Below are 14,052 nucleotides of genomic sequence, written 5' to 3'. Positions count from 1 at the left end.
ATTTGGTGGTATTAAACATGGCATACCATTTAGTTGGCATGCTTCTGGCGGTAGAACTTGGCCGCGTTGACCATGTTGGTCAAAGCAGCCTTGGTCTCGGGCCACTGGCGGGTCTTCAGACCACAGTCAGGGTTGACCCACAGCTGGTCAACACGGAGGTAGGCAAGCATCTCCTCAATGCGGTCCTTGATCTCCTGCTCGCTGGGAACACGGGGAGAGTGGATGTCGTAGACACCGGGACCGATGTGGCGGGGGTAAGCCTCGTCAATGAAGACCTTGAGCAGCTTGGCGTCAGACTTGCTGTTCTCAATGCTCAGAACATCGGCATCCAGGGCAGCGATGGCGTGGAAGAAGTCCTGGAACTCAGAGTAACAGAAGTGAGAGTGGATCTGGGTGCCGTCGGTAACGCCGGAGGTAGCCAGGCGGAAAGCACGGACAGCCCAGGACAGGTAGTCCTCACGCTCCTTGCCGGAGCGGAGAGGGAGACCCTCACGGAGAGCGGGCTCATCGACCTGGATGACCTTGACACCGGCAGCCTCGAGGTCAACAACCTCGTCACGGAGGGCAAGAGCCAGCTGCTGAGCCTGGACGGACTGGTGGACATCGTCACGGGGGAAGGACCACCGGAGACAGGTGATGGGTCCAGTAAGCATACCCTTCATGGGCTTCTTGGAGATCGACACGGCGTACTTGGACTCCTTGACGGTCATAGGGGCGGGACGAGAGATGTCACCGACAATGATGGGAGGACGCACGCAACGAGATCCGTAACTCTGGACCCAGGCGTGGGTAGTGAAGACGTAACCGGTGAGACGCTCACCGAAGTACTGGACCATGTCGTTACGCTCGGGCTCACCGTGGACGAGAACGTCCAGGTCAAGCTCCTCCTGGATCTTGACAACTTCCTGGATCTCCTTCTCGATGAACTTCTCGTACTCCTCGGGAGTGATCTCACCCTTGGTGAACTTGTTACGCTGGATACGGATCTCCTTGGTCTGGGGGAAGGATCCGATGGTGGTGGTGGGGAAGAGAGGGAGGTTGATGGACTTGCCCTGCTCAGCGTGACGGACAGGGAAGGGAGACTTGCGGTTGTGCTGCTCCTCGGTGACGGCAGCCTGGCGCTGCTTGACGGCGGGGTCGTTGGTGCGCTTGGAAGAGGCACGGGCCTGGACGGACTTGGCGTTGGCCTCGAGCTGCTCACGGACAGCAGCGGGGCCCTCGGTGACGGCCTTAGCAATGACGACAACCTCGGCAGTCTTCTCGACGGCAAAGCTGAACCAGTCACGGATCTCGGCGTCGAGGTTCTTCTCGCTCTCGAGGGTGTGGGGAACGTGGAGGAGGGAGCTGGAGGTGGCAACGATCACGCGGTCCTTGCCCAGCTTCTGGATGGCCAGCTCAACCTTCTCGATGGCAGCCTTGTAGTTGGTCTTCCAGATGTTACGACCATCGACAACACCGGCAGAGAGGACCTGCTTAGGGCCCAGAGCACCGACGACAGCGTCAAGCTGCTCAGGGTTGCGGACCAGGTCAATGTGGATGGCGTAGAGGCTCTGGAGGGAAGAGAGGACATCAATGTTGTGGACGATGTCACCGAAGTAGGTGGCAAGGGTAATGCGGGGAGCCTTGTCACCAAGGGCACCAAGCTTCTCGTAGGCGGGCTTGAAAGCGGCCTTGGACTTGGCGGGCAGGTCGAAGACGAGGACGGGCTCGTCAACCTGGACATCCTCAACGCCAGCCTCCTTGAGCTTGGCAAGCAGGTCAACGTAGACGGAGACGAGCTCATCGATCTTGTCGATGGGGTCAATGGTCTGGCCACGGTCGGCCTTGGCGAGGGTCAGGAAGGAGACAGGACCCAGGATGACGGGGCGAGTGACAACGCCGGCCTCCTTGGCCTCAAGGTACTGAACAACAGGCTTAGGCTGGTCGGCCAGCTTGAAGGTCTGGTTGTCCTGGAGAGTGGGCTTCACGTAGTGGTAGTTGGAGTCAAACCACTTGACCATTTCCTATAGCGGGGTTCTGTTAGTCAGAGTTCCACTGCTAAAATCTGACGAGAGAAGTGGGGGGTGGGGGAGTAAGCGGACATACCAAGCTAGGAACATCGATAGCGGCCTCACCATCCTTGGCGGGCTTCTGGAGACCACGACCCATGGCGAAGTACTCGTCAACGGGGTGGAGCTTGTACTTGCTGTATCTCTCGGGGATGACCTGTGGTAAGAAAGTTAGTCAGACACTGGCTCGTTTACAATGCCGGTCGGAGATAGTGAGGATAAAACATACACCGAAGAGCTGGATGTGGTCAAGGACCTGATCGTAGAAAGCAAAGTCATTGCTGGGGATGATGTCGACGCCAGCATCCTTCTGGATCTTCCAGTGCTCCTGACGGAGTCTCTTTCCCTCGCTCAAGAGCTCATCACGAGAGATCTTGTCTCCCCAGTACGCCTCGGTGGCCTTCTTGAGGTCACGAAGCTTTCCCATACGGGGGAAACCCAAGACGGAGCTGGAAATAGCAGGTTAGTGAGATGCACAGATGTCAATGACGGAAGATGAGATGAAAATCACGTACGATTGAACCATCCTGACGGTTATTCTGGTGTGAAGAGGAAAGAGGGGACGGTAGAGAGGTTTAACAAAAAACGAAATGATTCACTGAGGATGAATCAAAGAAGAAACAGATGAACAAGAGACGGATGAGAGTCCCCTGTATCAAGAAGAAGATAGGAATGGGAGGGGGGGAGAGGATGGAGAGAAGAAAAGAAGAAAAGAGAAGAAGAGGGGGAGGAGGGGAAGGTTAAAAAGGACGAGAGGATCGAGACTGACTGCCCCTCGTTAGATAGGCAGCAGGCTAATCCCAAGAGGGCAAGTATTATCGGGGACTCAGCTCCAGCGCCAAACCCGCTGGGGAAATGGAGGCAAATGGCGTGATTGCCCCGTCCGCTAATTACTTCAATTCAACTTGTCAGCGACTGGAGTGCCTGCCTTCTCAGGCCCTCAGGCCCGCATCGGCTTCAGATCGGCGTCCGGGATCGGCCTTCTGCGGTGACTCAGCGCGACGGTCCCGTGGTTCGCGCCAAGAGGTACGAGGCACCGGTCCGATGTTTTCTACATCTCTATCACCTATACAATTCACTCAATATATCTTGTGTGTTCGTGCAGACCTCAATAGCTTACCTATTGGTCAATCGCAATTGCCTAAAATGCGAATCAGAATATCTACCATGCCTGCCTTTTCGGTGCATACTACATACCTACAATGTCAGGATTGTTCCTTCCCAATGCTCTGCAAAAGAGGTCTCTTTGCTGTTCTCGACTCCCCATACTCCCCCCCTAGTAGCAACGTATCCCTCCACCATGACCCGTCATCTCGGAAAATGATAAACCCACCTGCAAAGCCCTCATGAGGATCTTCTTTTGCCCTCGGTTCTTTAGAAGCCGTGCTTCTTCGGCCTCGTCTGACAGTCCGCAGAGCTCTCGCTATCAGCTAGACCGGTTGGATGTGACTCCAGATCACTATCCGGAAGGTGACTATGCGACCCATGTCCTATCTCCTGCTAGATCGTCTTGGATTTGGAGTCTCTGACCACCGGGTGTAGGCATCTCATCGTCCAGGGAACATGCCCATTACCAGGACCGTCAGAGTGACTCCTCCGAGGGATTCTCTGATAGACTGCGCAGACGGTTTTCTCGAGAAACACATGGCTCACACATGCGGTCTCGAAAGAGCGACAAAAAGACCGGGCATTCTATCTTCCCATTCACGACCATGACCTTCAATAATAATCCCAACCAAATCGCTTCTGCAGACATAGGCAGCAGTTTGATAAGTGAAAGAGGTTACGACAGCGACGCGCAGTATATCACCACCCCCAAGCAGACCGGCCATTTCAAGGAGGAGCCACACCCCAGACCCGGTGTCTGGAGGAACATGTCGCCGCTGGACCAGCCCTATCACGACGCTGACCAAGCAGCTCAGTTCGGAAGGTCTCCTGCGCTGATGGATGAGAGTGGTCGAATGGGAAATTACAATTACGGAGGTTACCGAGAGGTGGAAAGACCACAGGCATCGTGGCACTCAAGGAATCAACCACGTTGGGGTCCACCACAGAATTACTCTGGCCCTCGCAATGTCTATGAACATCCTCGAGGGAGAATGGGAAGCCCTTGCCCAAGCATAGCCAGCAGCGTATCCCTGGACACAACAGCAGATGGGAAGTCCGCTACCCAGGGCATCTATTATCCTCGACAGCGACAAGGCTTAAAAAACGCATCGATGCCCGGCAATTACCCCAGAGATGAACGTCAATATTTGCCGGCTAAGAATGGAGGACAGAGTCTAAATTTGCCCAACTGCACACCCACCTTTTCACAGCCGTATACAACGTCCGCTGAGTCTGTAACATATCCTCCGTCCCAAATCTCGGTCATGAAAAGGAGACAGCGGCATCAAAGGGAGCAGGATCCGGATGGACAGTCCATTCACTTAGTCGACATGAATATACCCCGGGCATTGGCGTCGCACTCCATGTCGCCTCACGTTTTGTCTCAAAACCAGTCACTGGATGAGAATGGGTGGAGCAATAAAAGCGAGGTACAAGGTACCACCCAGCCCGGTCATGAATATTCCAACATGGAAGCGCCAAAGACTCCAATCCAAAACGGTGGGAAGATGAGCAAGGAGGCTTCGTCGTCCTATTCCCGCAAGACGAGCATTTCCTCGGAGTTTCCAGGATATCGTTGGGAACCTAAACCATTTAACAAATCCTCCGCCGGTCCAGACACGGGACCTACCGGAACTGGTTTCGACGTAGCACCAAATAGTAGACAGTCACATCGGCCGCGGGAAATGCACACAGGCCAGTCGAACGAGCTCAGCCCACCAGATCATCGCGGCACCTACACCACCGACACCCAGAAGAGCAAATTCATAGGCCAAACTAGTTCGGATCGATCAGTCTCATCCCCAGTTCCCAGTGCCAGTCGTGGCACAAATGAAAGCCTGGCATCTCCGCGCAAAGTCAGTGTCGGCTGGATGTCAGGAGGCCGTCGCCTTGGTTATGGCTACACAATGGTACCGGCCGACAATTCGGCCGAGCAACCGTCTCACGGAAATCCCACAACCCCCGTAAAGACTGACGGCAAGCAGGGAAGCGACAGAGCAAATGCCGGTCATAGCAAGCAAGGCTCGGAGAAGATGGGCAAAGTTTCATTGCGGATAGGAGACTCGACATACGACATCTCGAATATCATTCAACGCTTAAATCCACGCCATAGGGCGGCGACATCTGCCGAGATAACGAATCGCAGCGACACGGCAAGTTGTGACTCCGTGACCTCTTCATTGTGGGAAAAACTTGGATACCGGAAAAGAAGCCACAACGAACTGGATACAGATGCCGAAAAGAAGTCTCCATGGAGCCATTTCTGTGGAGTAGGCTTAGACCAGACATCGCGAGAGCCACCAGTTCTGAACAAGGACTCGTCTACTTCGGCCGGGGACGAGGATAAAGGGCGCTTGGGACTACATCGGGCAAAAACCATCTTGGCCAAAGGACGCAGCGTCAGTGCGATTGCCCGCGACTTGGAGCATTCCATCGTTCAGAATAGAAGGACCCGGGTCATGAAATACAAAATCCGTGACCTGAGGAACAGACGCCGCAAAACCGATGATGACGGTCCAATATTTCCGGACAACAGAAAGGATAGCTATGGGGATTCGCAGGATGGAGAGGAGAGAGAGTCGAACCCGGACGTGGTTAGGGTTGGTCAAGACGAAGCTGAAGAGCCCAAGGAACCAAGCTTCGATTTAGTGTCAGATGACTGGGTTGACAAGATCCACGAATGTCTGGATATCCAGCCCATCCCCGAGTAGACAGGTTAGCACACGGGGTCGCCCTATGATGCGTGCAGGCTGGTCTTTTCTAGGGCACATTCTTTGGGTTTCGCGCCAACAACTTCTTTGCAAGTTATTGCTTGTAGTCGGTAGGATATCATTTTGCAGGAATTGGTAGGGAGTATGTAAATGATAGTGATCCACACCGTCGTATTGGAATCAGCAGAGTATTAGTGTCAATTGAGTATTTTGGCTCAACGCCCGAACATATTCATGGTAGTCGTACAGAGGTATATTGAAACACACAAAACGCCCAAAAAGAGATCCCCAGAAGACTTGTGTCCTTTTATTTCCTTTGCCGTTTCGAACTCTTGTCACTTGTATTGCTCAAGACACTGGCAGAACGCTTATTGGAATTAGTCTCCCGATCCTTCACTGGCGTGGCATTCGCAGTATTCGCATCACCGCCGGCGTCAGCCTTGCTTTCCCCTTCACCGGTAGCGTCGACGGCCCCTTCGGCAGCCGGAGCCACAGACGTAGAGCCGGGGGCTGCGCTCGCCGTAGGCACAGAGTCATCCTCTTGTTCCGCCTTCACCTGAGGGTTCTCCTTCTCTCTGGCCTCCTTGTTTTTCCGCTCTCTTTCCTCCTTGGCGGCTTCGAGGACGCGGATCTCACTCTCTACTTTCTCGGCTACCTTGCGGGCATCGAGCAGCAGGTTCACCGAGTGGATCAGTTTCTCGAATTCCTTGCAGACTCGTTCCGTGGGCATGACGAGGCGGAGTGGAATCTCCAGTTCCGCGAGCGCGGCGGCCAGCTTCTGGGTTTGGACGTTGGATTTGGCCTGCGTTAGCTTCTGGGCGCGGTCACTTCGGAATTGGACGCTTGGAGCCAGACGGTCGTGATGCTGGACGCCATATCTGGCTTCCTCGGCGGGTGTGAGGGTTTTGACGGTTTGCTGGGTGTCCTTGGTTGCTGCTGCCGCGGCCGCGGCCGCCGCTGCCGCTGCTTTCTTGTTCGTGGGTGGAGGCGCCGTGGAGTTGGGGGTTTCGGCGCGGCTTTCCCGGGCAGCGGAGTTGCCTGCGCTTGGTGCTGGGGTCTGTCCGGCTGGGCTGGGTGCTGCGCCCTCCGGGCCGAGTATGGAGCGTCTCTTCTTGGTCTTGTCGGCCTGGAGAAGGTTCTGGAGGAGCTGTGATAGTCCTTGGCTGGATTGATACATCGTGGTGTTGCCCACACTGATGGGGGCTTCGAGGCGGGAGTAAAGCTCTCTGCGTTCGGCGATGAAATCCTGCTCGTTGGCAGTGATGCGTTTCAATTCCTCCAAGAGAATGCTTTCCTCGCGCACCTCGTCTGCGGTCCGGTTGAGTTGCAGCGAGGCGAGATCCTTGCGGGCTCGCTCGCGGTCAGGGTCGAACTTCATCATCTTCTCGTGCAATTCGAACTCGGCTTCAGACATTTCGGAGGGCGGGTGTTCAAGGGCAAGCATCGAGGCAGCAACGAAATAATACCGTGCCTTCATAGTCTCCATCGTGCGACCGCGCCTTGCCGGCACAAGCGCAGTTGCGTTGTCCTCCGCATCAACCGGATGCGTCTGGTATTCGTAGCGATCAGCAATCACCACCCATCGGAGGTCGTATTCTTCGACCAAATCCATCAGGTAATCGGTCTCCTCTCGCGTCCAGTCGTCGCTCTTCAGATGGCGGTTGTATTCCTCGTCGGTGTATCGGTTCGGGAGTCGCGCCTTGACGTTGTACTTGGCAAAGTTGTATTCCTTCTCTGCGGGTTTGTCGGCATCATCTTCCTGCTTTGGCCCGTCGATTTCCATCTCCGAGCCCTCCAGCGCTGCAGGTTTTGCGGTTTCGTGTTGTCGTTGCCAATGGCGGAGGACGAGGCCGTCGGATCGCGCATCGTTGGTAAACGGGGCCATGCTCCTGAGGACGGAAGAAGCTGGTTAATCATCTGCTCCGGTCAGACACAAGGCATGGGGACAAGGCCACGTACCAGGGACGGACTCGCAGTTTGCTCATCCATTTTGGGCGGCCCTTGTATCGATTCTCGTTGATGGCGATCGGAGGTGCTCTTTCGCCAAGCAGGGCGTAAAGCTCGCGAGTGATACCCTCTTGAAACAATGCGTTAGTTTTATTTGCTCCGAATGCGCAGGTAGAGTTTGTGTCTGCACGCGAAATACATGGACATCAACGTACCTGGTCTCTTCTCAACGGCCTTCTGCTTCTTATGCGGTCGGGGCTGTTGGCCCTCCGCGGGCAGGTCCAGCATGTCGCGAACATCGGCGGCAGCCATAGTGGATGGCTCCCACCAGAGATCGGCGAGACAGAAGAAACAGCGGCGAAATGAAACAAGTCGGACAAGAATTCCAACAGGGCAGTCTCTAGCGATAGAATAGGTAGATGCAGATGCACGAGGATGGAAGACGGAAGAGGGAGGACGAGGGAGGAAAGTCGAGAATTCGCGCCAAGACTTTTACCCGCTGGTGCCAGATTAATCGCTTCTCTTGTTGTGCTTGCGTCTGCTGCCCGGGACAAGGCCTCGTTATTCCACCTTCCTTCCTCCTCCTCCCCTCTTCTCCCTCGTCTCTAATAACAAGCCAAGTCCCCTCGCAATGGCTCCGTCAACTTCGTCAGCCTCATGGCTGTCTTCCGTCCTGGCTTTCTGCGCCATCCTGTGCCTGTCGGTACCCGTCAATGCCCTCTACTTCTATATGGACGGGCGTCAGACCAAGTGTTTCTTCGAGGAACTCCCCAAGGACACCCTGGTGGTCGGTACGTCACTAATCTCTCCATTCTCACTTCCGATGCCAGTCTGTGTCCATCCCATTAACCCTCCCCCTGTACAGGAACCTTCTCCACCGAAGTCATCAACCAGCAATCGAACACGTATTCCGTTGACCCCAACCTGAAGGTGCTCATCACCGTCGACGAGATCTTCGACAACGACCACCGGGTCGTGTCCAAGCGCGATGGCAACGCCGGCCGCTTCACCTTCACCGCCGCCGAGTCCGGCCAGCACAAGATCTGCCTGACGCCCGAGACCAACGCTGCCACCGGCGGCTGGCTGTCCGGGGGCCCTGGCGGTGCCGTGCGCGTGTCGCTGGACATGGCCATCGGAGAGACCAGCAAGATCGAGACCGAGGATAAGGGCAAGATGCAGGACATTGTGCAGAAGGTCAAGGACCTGAACAGTCGGTTGCAGGACATTCGTCGCGAGCAGGTCTTCCAGCGGGTATGTTTATGTCCATTTTGCATGGCTTGTCGACGATGATCTCCTGGTGGTGGTTAAAACTACCGGAGAGTATTGTTCGCGCGGGATAATTGTCGATCATTTACTAATGTCCATCGCCTCGTATAGGAACGTGAGGCCGAATTCCGTGACCAGTCCGAGGCTACCAACTCGCGTGTCGTTCGCTGGACCCTGATCCAGCTCGCCGTGCTGTCGGCCGCGTGCGCCTGGCAACTGTCTCATCTCCGCTCGTTCTTCATCAAGCAGAAGCTGACATAAAAACGAAAGAACGAAGTTCAAAGACGGAGAGGTCGAGAGGGAATATAAATAAAAAATGAAAAGCTTAAGCAAAGGAACGAAATATGTGGCGGTGGTTATTGTACGGCGCATCGTGAGCATGGAATTATCTGATTTCCGCTTCTGATTATCCTACGGTTCGATTCATCTTGAGCATCAATGAGAAAGTTCATGCTGTTCTGGTTCTTTGTTGGTCAGGGGAGGGTTTGGCCGTAGATCGGCCACGTTGGCATTAGACAGGATGAGATGTCCTAGGCTTCTGCGTTTGGCAGCATCTGTGATATAAATGAGTTGATTGATGGGATATGGATATAATGACCTTAGCTTTGTTATTAAGCCAAGTTACTCTTCTACCAGCCACTACAGTCGTATCCCAGTTACCATTCTATCCCTTTCGTTGCTCACAAAATTGTATCATCAATATTCCAGTATCATTTCTATATGTAAATTATTAGCCTGATGCATTTGTGCACCTAGTCTGTCTCCCCTATTCAAGTTATGGTCATTATGTGATGCCAGCATGTTGCTCATAAATACATCAGGACTCAAGATCGCTAGTCGCAACCCAGATTTCCATGTCGACTGTTATCAAATATGTGGAAAATATCCAAGAAAAAAGGCCCAAATAAAGAGAACCCAGGTATATAACGAAAAATCCAAACAAAAGAAAGAAGAAAAAGGAAAAGGGTCATTAGGGAGAAGAAGAGCCCCAAGATCACGGAGTCTATTATCATGAGTTCGTTGATTGACCAAAGGGTGGCGGTGGATTACTGCAGAACCCCTTAATCAATCGCTCCAGGTCGGTCAATTTGTATGGTTTGGTCATGTAGCCTTTCATGCCGACCTTGGACGCACGCGCCAGGGCCTCATCCGTAACATCAGCGCTCACAGCTAGCACTGTGGGAGACGAAGGTGGGGAACCGCTGGCTGACCGGCCAGGCTGAGGATTACCGGCGAATCGACCGTGGTATTCGTCGACCAGTTGGAATATCTTGGAGGTGGCCTGGTATCCATCCATTTCTGGCATCCAAAGATCCATCAAGATAACATCCACCGGTTTCAACTTTTTCGGATTGCCGGAAGAATCAGAGACTGCGTGGTTGCCAGCAACATCTACGCCTTTCAGCACTTGCGGCTGGTCACTTTCAGGTGTCTCTGCAGGCCCTTGTGACGCGATGATGTTCTGCATGATCCGCACGGCCTCTTTTCCGTTGCATGCTTCGTATACGTCTTTGTAACCGAGCCTCTTTAGCATGTTCACCAGTACGCGACGATTGATTTTGTTGTCTTCAGCAACAAGGACGGTGAGTGGATGTTTTTCGCCTAATTTGCTGTCGTAGGCGCCTCCGCTTATGGGGCCCTGCGACGATTTGGCAGCAGGCACCGAGCGAGCAGGTGTGGTCGCATGCGATGACTCGTCTGTGAGGCTAGGGGATGGCTGCTGGATTGGCTGCGCTGGGAGAGACGAAGGGGGGATTGGCGGAATGAACGTCGAACTGCTCCCGCTGCTTAGTCTCGACGGATCGCAAAGCTGAGGAGGAGTTAAGAGTTTCGTGACAGGAGTGAACTGCCTGGCAGAAGGTTCAGACTGGTAGATCGGGATTCTAACCTCAAACTCCGACCCACGGTCAGGACCAGAAGTCGAGGAGCGAACGCAAATCAAATCGCCACCCATTTTCCGTGCAAGGCCCTTGGCTACGAGAAGTCCAAGTCCAAGTCCGTCTTTGCTCCGGGTTGTAGATGCGTCCTGTCGAGCGAAAGGCTTGAACAGCTTCGGCAGGAAGGCCTCCGGGATACCTGACCCCGTATCCTGCACACTGATCATGATATCATTGGCTTTTCGGCCAACTTTGGCATGTACCGTAATCGCACCACTGTTGGTGAACTTGACGGCGTTTAAAAAGACACAGGAGATCAGCTTGGCAAGATCGCGATCGTCGACGTATAGCGTTTCTGGCAATGCTGCATCAACGGTCCAATCGATCGTTTTGGAGAAGACCTCTCCACCGGAAGACCGCGACCGTACTTCGATCCTTTCTCCGAGTTCGGTCGCATTCGTCACGGCAAAATCAGGCCGACCGCCAACGTGTAAGGATTCGTTGATGACCAGTCGAAGGAGATCACGAAGCTTGGTGGATCGCACCGCCGGACCCCGGTTGTTGAGATTAATCCCTTCCAACATGAGGTGGGACGCCGAGCGCCGCGCCGCCAACGATGGACGCGAATCGACCATACTCGCCATGACGGCCTCGATCTGGTGTGCCGGGGTCGCCTGGATGATTTTGTCACTCTCGTGAACCGCGTTCTTGACCTCCTCACTTCGAGGCGACAGCCCTTTCGGGCCCAAGACACGCGGGACTTTTTGCTTCGAGGCCGGCCCAGCGTTGTTGTCGATGGGGTTACTTCGTCGCCGTTTGTACGGATTCACCGTGATGTTGCTGCCTTCAATAAAGATATTCGGGCGGGTTTCGGGCGCATTGACTGGCGACTGGACAGGCCCGCCGAAGCAGTCATTTTCGCGCTCAAACTGGGGGGTTTTGGGCACCTGCATGTTCAAATCGTAGGCATGGACCACGTTATCGGCCGCCTCGACCGCCCGTCTAGCACTATCTTGGACCATCTCGATGCTTTCCTTCAAAGCTTGGAAGACACCCCCTGTTGTAGGAGGCGGCTTTCCAAGCATAGCTTCGCGGACAGTGGCATGCATGACGTCTAGCATTCCAACAATTCCCTGCATCGGAGTTCGAAGCTCATGGGACAAGCTTCGAGCATACGGCTTGAGAGCATGAGAAGAAAAGTCAACGTGCCCCTGCACAAGGTTGATATGCGTCTCATCCACGATTTTCTGGCTCACGGAAACAGCATGGGCCTCCCGGGTTGGTCGATCAAATTTTGCATCGCCTGCTTCGTCAGCAATTCGCTTGACGATCAGATCTTCCAACGAATGCAGAATCATTTCCAGAAATTGCCAGGAGAGCGTCCGTTTCTGCAAGCCGGGTCCAGACCACATAAGCCCAAGGTAGGCCGCACACTTAGTTTCCGAAAACAGTGGGACTGCCAAATAGCCTTCCGCGGCGAACGGGAGCTTGTCTTGGTCGAATGATATAAATGACCCCAGGTTTTCGGGAATCAAGCACGCTTTTCCGTGGTCCATGTGAGATTGCGGGTTGCCTCCTGCGAACGACCGGTTCCTGTACATTCCCACCGTTTGATGTCCATCGTTGTAGTAGAACGCAGTGCCGTGCAAGGAGGGGCTTCGGCCCTCTGCGTCCTTCGCGACATCATTTTCGCGAACTTTTCGAGCCACAAAGGCATACTGGGAATTGCAGAGTGAGGCAAGTCGTTCCATCAACTGAGTCCAGAATGATTCCGCGTCCAAGCCCCGGAGGTCTTGTTTGAGTTTTACCAATCGATCGACTGCAACGTTCTGCGGTCCACGGACATGTTGGCTGATCGACGGGTCGGCTTGCGCGTCACTGTTCCGCAAGGTGGCAGCGGAGGAGTCCCCGGGAAGGCATTCGGATTTGCAGGGGAGAAATGACGAAGTACGTCCGGGGCGAAAGGAGTTGGACCATTCTGATTCGACCGAGTCAGACATAGCGAGAAGAAAGAACGTCTTCTGCCGTGATACCAAATCGACCAGATGGGAGGTTCCGGAGAAGTCAACTTCCGGACGTAGTCGCCTGAACTAGGATATAGGAGGGCGCCAGGAGAGAGTTAGTGAGCAGTAAGCGATCGATAAGTCACGAAACGAGTTTTTGAACAAGGCAAAAAGCATGGCTCTCTGTCTAGAATGGAACCACGGGTTCAGTTAGCGACCGGACAAGTTGCGGGAATAAATATGAAAGAAGGAAAATTGCCAATAACCCAGCAAATTTGCGGTTCCCCCAATGGTTGATCGAGAACATACATGACCCTAGTCTGACAGAGAAGACGAAGCCCAAGGCGAGCCTCACCACGAAGATCGGGCGCTCGGTACGATGGCGCCCTTAGGTACTGCGGAAGAAGGAAGCCGCTTCGTCTTCGTCTTCGAATGTTCCAGCGTGGATATAGGCAGATAGCAAATGGGAGGTCGAAGATGACAAGGTCGCCTTAGATCGAGTAAAGGGACGAGTTGTAATGATCTGTTTCACGATGATTCCGCCATAGGGGAGGGAGAAATTTTTCAAGACAGGAAAAAAAAGGAAGCACAGATCGGATGCCGGGCCAGATGGGGTCGAAAAAAAGGTGTCCACACAAGACAAGAGCGTCGAAGCACCGATGGACGGGGGGAATTGGCGGATCCACCGGACGATGAGAAGCAACGACAAGCAAAGGTCGAGGGGAGCAAGTGAGACGGAGGGGAAGGAAGAGGGAGAGGAGGGGGGGAAGAAGAGGAGAGAAAAAGAGAAGGAAGAGAGACAGAGAGAGAGAGAGAGGAAGCCAAGGGAAAGGAAGGGGAAGACGAGGAGGGGAGAAGGAGAGAAAGTCGATTTGCCGATCGGCCGGTCTAGACGCGGGGAGGCTGAAACCCTCGCCTTTTCAGCGGTGAGTCTTTCTCTGTCCAGGTCCTTAAACTATGACTTATACTTAGGTGGTAAGTATACTCAAGAGTCTTAAAAGTAAGACTCTCCAGAATTCTCTCAGACAATTGCAAGAAATTATTTCATGGCCAGATTAATTTGTGCAAGATAGACGTGGCCAGACCCGTCGAA

At 54.0% G+C, this 14,052-nt stretch overlaps 5 protein-coding genes across 5 annotated transcripts; 2 read left to right on the top strand and 3 right to left on the bottom strand.

The window, feature by feature from the left end:
- Positions 1–29: 29 nt before the first annotated feature.
- MET6 (5-methyltetrahydropteroyltriglutamate--homocysteine S-methyltransferase) lies at positions 30–2,475 on the bottom strand (the record flags this gene model as incomplete). Its single annotated transcript, XM_046088106.1, has 3 exons — positions 30–2,003; positions 2,086–2,205; positions 2,278–2,475. 3 exons carry the CDS (start codon positions 2,473–2,475, stop codon positions 30–32), a joined length of 2,292 nt encoding a protein of 763 aa, XP_045944074.1.
- A 919-nt stretch (positions 2,476–3,394) lies between these two features.
- On the top strand, positions 3,395–5,866 carry LDX57_006403 (uncharacterized protein; the record flags this gene model as incomplete). The annotated part of the gene is made up of 2 exons (XM_046088105.1): positions 3,395–3,518; positions 3,591–5,866. The coding sequence occupies 2 exons, from the start codon at positions 3,395–3,397 to the stop codon at positions 5,864–5,866; spliced, it is 2,400 nt and encodes a 799-aa protein (XP_045944073.1).
- Positions 5,867–6,173: 307 nt separating this feature from the next.
- Positions 6,174–8,125, bottom strand: SWC4 (SANT/Myb-like DNA-binding domain-containing protein; the record flags this gene model as incomplete). Its single annotated transcript, XM_046088104.1, has 3 exons — positions 6,174–7,755; positions 7,826–7,943; positions 8,029–8,125. The coding sequence occupies 3 exons, from the start codon at positions 8,123–8,125 to the stop codon at positions 6,174–6,176; spliced, it is 1,797 nt and encodes a 598-aa protein (XP_045944072.1).
- A 244-nt stretch (positions 8,126–8,369) lies between these two features.
- ERP1 (emp24/gp25L/p24 family protein) lies at positions 8,370–9,766 on the top strand. Its single transcript, XM_046088103.1, has 3 exons — positions 8,370–8,604; positions 8,679–9,064; positions 9,191–9,766. The coding sequence occupies exons 1-3, from the start codon at positions 8,445–8,447 to the stop codon at positions 9,338–9,340; spliced, it is 696 nt and encodes a 231-aa protein (XP_045944071.1). The 5' UTR covers positions 8,370–8,444; the 3' UTR covers positions 9,341–9,766.
- Positions 9,767–9,768: 2 nt separating this feature from the next.
- Positions 9,769–13,878, bottom strand: LDX57_006400 (uncharacterized protein). Its single transcript, XM_046088102.1, has 2 exons — positions 13,226–13,878; positions 9,769–13,146 (listed from the first exon to the last, which is right to left on the bottom strand). Exon 2 carries the CDS (start codon positions 12,954–12,956, stop codon positions 10,089–10,091), a length of 2,868 nt encoding a protein of 955 aa, XP_045944070.1. The 5' UTR covers positions 12,957–13,146; positions 13,226–13,878; the 3' UTR covers positions 9,769–10,088.
- Positions 13,879–14,052: the final 174 nt, after the last annotated feature.

This window comes from Aspergillus melleus (genome assembly GCF_016097325.1).
Source record: "Aspergillus melleus strain CBS 546.65 chromosome Unknown contig3, whole genome shotgun sequence".
NCBI classification, from domain to species: domain Eukaryota; kingdom Fungi; phylum Ascomycota; class Eurotiomycetes; order Eurotiales; family Aspergillaceae; genus Aspergillus; species Aspergillus melleus.
The sequence above is the reverse complement of the archived record's forward strand: the minus strand, read 5'-3'. Positions and strand labels throughout refer to the sequence as shown.

Coding starts and splice junctions, on each gene's coding strand:
- ERP1 (XM_046088103.1), top strand. CDS start 8,445: ATGGCTCCGTCAACTTCGTCAGCCTCATGGCTGTCTTCCGTCCTGGCT. Junction 8,605..8,678: donor CAAGGACACCCTGGTGGTCG/GTACGTCACTAA, acceptor CCCCCTGTACAG/GAACCTTCTCCACCGAAGTC. Junction 9,065..9,190: donor GCGAGCAGGTCTTCCAGCGG/GTATGTTTATGT, acceptor CGCCTCGTATAG/GAACGTGAGGCCGAATTCCG.
- LDX57_006400 (XM_046088102.1), bottom strand. CDS start 12,956: ATGTCTGACTCGGTCGAATCAGAATGGTCCAACTCCTTTCGCCCCGGA.